Here is a 5547-nt window from a genome sequence, read left to right on the forward strand (position 1 = left end):
TGTGGTTGTGCGGTGGGGATGTGACTGCAGGTATTTTGGGGAACGGCTCAAGGATGTATTCACACAAGAGGATTTCCAGCTTTACAGGTGATGAAGGAACCGTTATTAAAAATCTTTCTGTATATTTTTAAAGTTTAAACCAAAAAGAAACACCTGAATTTTTAAAATGGTGACATACGCAATGTTAGTTGTTAATACATGTCCTGTTTTATTTGCATCGATAAAATACAACTATTACATCATTTAGATGTACACATATTTAGGTTTCGTTGTTCCCAATGTGCACATACAACCTTTCTATTATTAAAAAGTAACATAGAACTAAAATGACTGAACATTGTCACAAACCTTATATAATAGCAGTTTTAGTGCTCGAGCGTTTGCGTAAATATCAGTGCTTGTTGAGCCCTGCAGAGCTTTATTTGGGATATTTTTTTAAAAGCTCGAGCAGCGCTGCCTGACGGTGTACCCCGGTCATAAATCATTCTGTTTGAAGAAATAAAGTCAGAGCTTTCAACCTGTCATATTGTTTCTGTTTTTCCCCGGTAGAGATGTGCGTGGGCGAATCCAGGAAGTTATCGCTCAGACGTTTGGTTTGGACCCAGCTTTGATGTACCTCACCAAGCCCACCTTCTTCTCCAGGATCAACAGCACGGCAGCCAAGACCCAACACGACGAGTACTGGCACCCGCACATTGATAAGGTAAGGCACAAAAACCAGATCCTCGTCTGTTTTTCAGAACAAGCAAGAAAAGCTAAAAGAACCAGTCCGACATTATGTGTTGTTGTCAGCGACGTTACCTTGTTAAGTTTAAAGCCCTCCACAAGGCAGGTTTCATATGGTAGGCTAATTCATTAATCATTAAATTAACAGAATAAGGAAATAAAAATGAATTTTTACTAATGTTAGTGAGTTATCTCTGTCCGTGTCAGTAGTCTGTGCAATAGAGGCAATTAATAAATTTTATATTGTGGCATACACTCACTGGAAACCTCATTAGGTGCATCTGTTCAGCTGCTTATTAATGCAGATATCTAATAAGTCAATCACAAGGCAGTAGCCTAATATATTCAGGCATGTAGACATGGTGACAGCAACATGCTAAAGTTCACATTGAGCATCGGGATGAGGACGAACGGTGACGTGAGTGACTTGAACGCGGCATGATTGTGAACTTGTTTGGGTATTTCAGAAACTATTTATGAACTGTGGATTTTTTTCCCAATCAATCATCTCCAGGGATTAAAAATAATTTTTCAAATAAAATAAAATATCCAGTGAGGGAATCCAGTTTGTGACAATGTCTGATGCCAGAGATCAGAGGGGAATAGGCAGACTGATAGGAAGGTAACAGTAACTCAAATAACCACTTGACCTGTGACTTTGACATGTACTGTCAGAATTTGGTAGAAATGACATGAAAGCATGGATCCTTCCTGCTTTCTATCAGTGGTTCAGACTGGTGGTGGTGTAGTGGGGGGTTGATATTTTCTTGGCACAGCTTTGGTTTGTAATAAGATGATAATGGCTGCAATTACAGCCTCAGGGCCTGAATTATCAAGACTGTTTATAGACACAAAACTCCGAGCGAATATTAACAGGACAATTTCAGTGCCGGATTGCTGAATTATCGAGATAGCAGCTGAGCGCAAAAAAGCAAATGGCTTCTTATTGAAGGCTAAAGTCAATTATCTGGCAGAGAGACCCCCATAGAGGATGAAGATCAAGTGAGATTAGAAAACAGTGGCCCCATGGATTTTGTGTCTCCAGTGATTCCATTCAGGTTAGTAAAAGGGTGTATCTCATTATCTTGTCGAACTGAGTGGGAACCTTTTTGCAACATCAAAGCAACAGTGAGAATGATCTGAAGGCCTCTCCACCCACATCTTGTTCTCACTTAAAATGTATTGTAGACTTTTCTGAAATGAACAAAGATCTGAATTTCTGTTAAGCTCAGTTTGTTTGCTACTAGGTCACTTTCAAAGAAGAGAAAGTTGTCAGTACTGGAAGACTTTTCCTTTTACCTTTAAGCGAGGTTGCAAACATGTAGTGCCAAGCCCACTCCGGTCTGTATCTGCCACATATGTGATAGTGATGGGAATTCCAGCTCTTTTTAGAGAACCGGCTCTTTTGGTTCGGCGCACTAAAAAGAGCGCTCCCAACCGGCTCTTCAGGTTGTTTTGTTGCTTTAATTAATTTATTATTAACAACAATATAAAATTATGCACAAAAGGAATTACTAATGTAAAAAAAAAGTGGTTTTATTTATATATGTTTATATATAAATATATACGGTGGCTCCTAGAGTACAAACACGTACAAATTCCAAAGCACGTACCCCTAAATAGGGATGGGTATCGAAAACCGGTTCTTGTTGAGAACCGGTTCCCACTGTTTCAGTTCCTTGGAAATGTTTGCCATTTTTGCAAACGATTCCCTTATCGATTCCAGTCGCCCCGAATGACGTCACCACATTGCGGAGCTTCATTTACCTGGCAGGAAACACGGCGCCTAAGCGGCTCAAACGCTCCAAAGTTTGATTATACGTTACGAGAACGGATGACAACAGGGCAACTTGCAATACTTGCAAAGTAGATATTTCATTTAAGGGAGGAAACACTACGAATATGCAAAAGCATTTGCTCACAAAACACATGATGACCTTAAATGAATGTCGTGTTTTTAATTCCGCTCTGGACTCATGAATCTCAACCCAGCAGCAGCGGTAACGTTTGTACGTCCTCTCCCGTTAATGCGGCGGATAAATAATCAACTAACAGTGCATATTATGTTAGCGCGATCTGCCTTATTACAAAACCTGCCATTACTGTGCATTTAGGTGACCGTGATGAGAGAGACAGACAGAGTCTGGCTCAGATGCTGGCAGTTCTCGCTGCAGTTTACCGTTAGCGTCTCCTTTCAGGCCAGGATAGACGAATGTCACCGAGCATTGACTAAGTTTTTGGTGTGCGTGCCACACCAGAAACTCCCATTTACCACAGCAGATGCCGGTAAGTGAATGTGTTTAATTGTAGGCAGGGACATTACTGGATATTCTTGTGTAATTGCTACAGACGAATATTTATTTTATTATTTTACATTTACCATTTTATTCCTGGGGACCCCGTGACACCCCATTGAAGAGCCGTAGGCTGTGGATCTCTTAAGATCTCACTGTTGGGTTAGTAAGGCCATGTTACTCCTAAATTTCTATCTTGTTCAAAGAGAAGATATAAAACAAAAGTTCTAAGCTAATCGACCTTAGTGTTCTCCTTTTTTAAAAAGAATCGATAAGAGAATCGATAAAGAATCGAATCGTTAAACAGAATCGAAAATGGAATCGGAATCGTGAAAATCTTATCAATACCCATCCCTACCCCCAAACCCAGGTTGATTTTCAGAAAAATCAAAGGATTGATTTTAAGTGTGCCGTATGTTCCCAAAAAACACGGTATTAACGACGGCCCGCTGGCATGCGCTACCAAAAAATGCTTTGTTGTGTATCTGACGGACGAAAGCTAAACCAGCTCCACACCACACCGATTCTGGTTCATCCATTTCATTCAACGATCCGCTTTCACCCTTCTCATTCTCCGTCGCCGCCATGCTTTTTCCGCCATGTGCGTATGAAAACAAAGACACTGAGCATGCGCGCTTTACCCATATTCTATCACGATATTTCATTTTCTTATCGTTGCCCAACATTATACCGGTATTACCATGAACGGTATGATATGGCCCAGCCCTAACGCCTACTAATATTTTTTGATCATCCCTTATACCATCAGTTCAGCAGTTCTAAAACAGCTGCTGTTTCACATTTAGACATGGTTTTACATAGATCATGGCTTCAAATAGGTGACATTGCCATGCAAGGCAGGTTGTTAATTTCCTGTAGCCCATGTCTCTGTTATGTAAACTCTTCACATCCTACATCATTCAGTCATAATTTCTATTCATGAGGTGCAGCTTTAAAGCTCGCTGCTTTAATCTCGCGCTTTCATTTTACACTTTGGTCATTGTCATGACACATTCTCTGCTCTGCGTTTGAAAGAAGACCTTGAGGCAATTTGAGTTAGATATGTTTTGATAGGAAAAGACCAACAAACTTTTAATGGCTTACAAATTATGTTATTAAGAGTGAAAAATGTGTTAGTAAGTAAATTCTGAAATGAGTTTTCTTATTGGAAGAATTTCTTATTGTATTTTTTTTAATGTGTTACTGAAGAGCTGGTGAAAGAAAAACACTTTAAAATTTAAGAGATGTCCCTGAATGCTGCTTTTGCAATCGTGTTTAAACTGCACGTCAGTCTGAATATTATTCTGTGGTTCTCCTGCTACACGAGGCAGAAACGACATGTTTCTGTTACGTGTTCACTTTGCTTGTGACGATCGTGCTATCTTTCTAAGATTATTCTTGTTTGCTTTCGCTTCATCCTTGGTGTATACTTAACACCTAATGTGAGCCCTGTGGCCATATTAATATTTGCCACCTAATCGTCTCCTGCTGGCCTTTGACAGCTGGTAAAACGTAATCAGAAAGAGCCACTTTTTCCCCTCCATCTGTCTCTGCTGCTATTTTGGGGCTAATTGTCCAACCCAACTCTCATTTAAATGTAAATGGCCCTTGGCTGTCTTGGGTGGTCGATTTTTCTTCCCATCGATCATAGCACTGATACGGTGTCATAGCAGCAGTTGGGGTGTGACAGCACAGAGAGTGTTTTATCTCATATCTGGAGTTGTAATGAAATGGAATTGAAGGTGAAGACACAAGTGTCAAGTAGTCTGTTCATTCCTGACCCTTCCTTGACTTCTGCTGGAGTAAAGCTGCACATCAACTTACTAACATGGTAATCACCCTGGATTTACCCTGAAATACAACCGCTCTGATGCACCCACCAAGGATAATTGCACTCTCTTCAGACAATGTTTGCAACTCCACCAAACAAACGTATTGTCACCAAACACTCAGATCTTTTCACAGCCTCAAATAGCACCTGGTCCATTTTTTTTTACAAAGGCTGTGTCACACTGTATCACACAAAGATGGCATCTTGCATACACTCATTATTTTACACTGACAATGGGTCAGATGAATGTGTGTCGTGACAAACATATAAAATGGTGCAGTTCTGATCAGCCCCACATCAGTTGAAGGGACATTGTTGTGTGTTTGACTCATCCATGACCCACCAGTGTTCTTAGTTAAGACGTTTATCTGTTAAGATTGTTTGGTACGTGTAATGCAGTCATTCTGTACCCTTAGTCGGAAAAACAGGCTTAAAGCATAACGTTTCCACCTCTGTGCCTGACTGTGGACATGGCGTACTTTGGATCCCAACTAGGGAGGATCAGAAAGACGAATGTAACAACATTGTCATCCCCTATGTAGCCGTTGTATCGGGAAAAAAACTCAGGAGAGTCTTCTCCAAGCATGACATCCCAGTGTACTTCAGGCCAAGCAACGAACTCGGACAAAAACTGGTTCATCCCAAAGACAAACATCCTAAACGCAAACTTAACAATGTAGTGTATGCTGTACAGCA

The 5547-nt window shown here is 40.5% G+C and overlaps 1 protein-coding gene across 1 annotated transcript in view; it reads left to right on the top strand.

Annotated features, from left to right (window-relative positions):
- The window catches only part of ogfod3 (2-oxoglutarate and iron dependent oxygenase domain containing 3), a 31237-nt gene that overhangs the window by 6847 nt on the left and 18843 nt on the right, over window positions 1–5547 (top strand). Inside the window, exons 6-7 of the mRNA XM_005721834.2 lie at window positions 31–87; window positions 550–703. Coding sequence (XP_005721891.2) covers window positions 31–87; window positions 550–703 — 211 coding nt within the window. The remainder of the gene's footprint in view (window positions 1–30; window positions 88–549; window positions 704–5547) is intronic.

This window comes from Pundamilia nyererei, unplaced genomic scaffold, assembly GCF_000239375.1.
Source record: "Pundamilia nyererei isolate P.nyererei 1_Seehausen unplaced genomic scaffold, PunNye1.0 scaffold00005, whole genome shotgun sequence".
NCBI lineage: Eukaryota > Metazoa > Chordata > Actinopteri > Cichliformes > Cichlidae > Pundamilia > Pundamilia nyererei.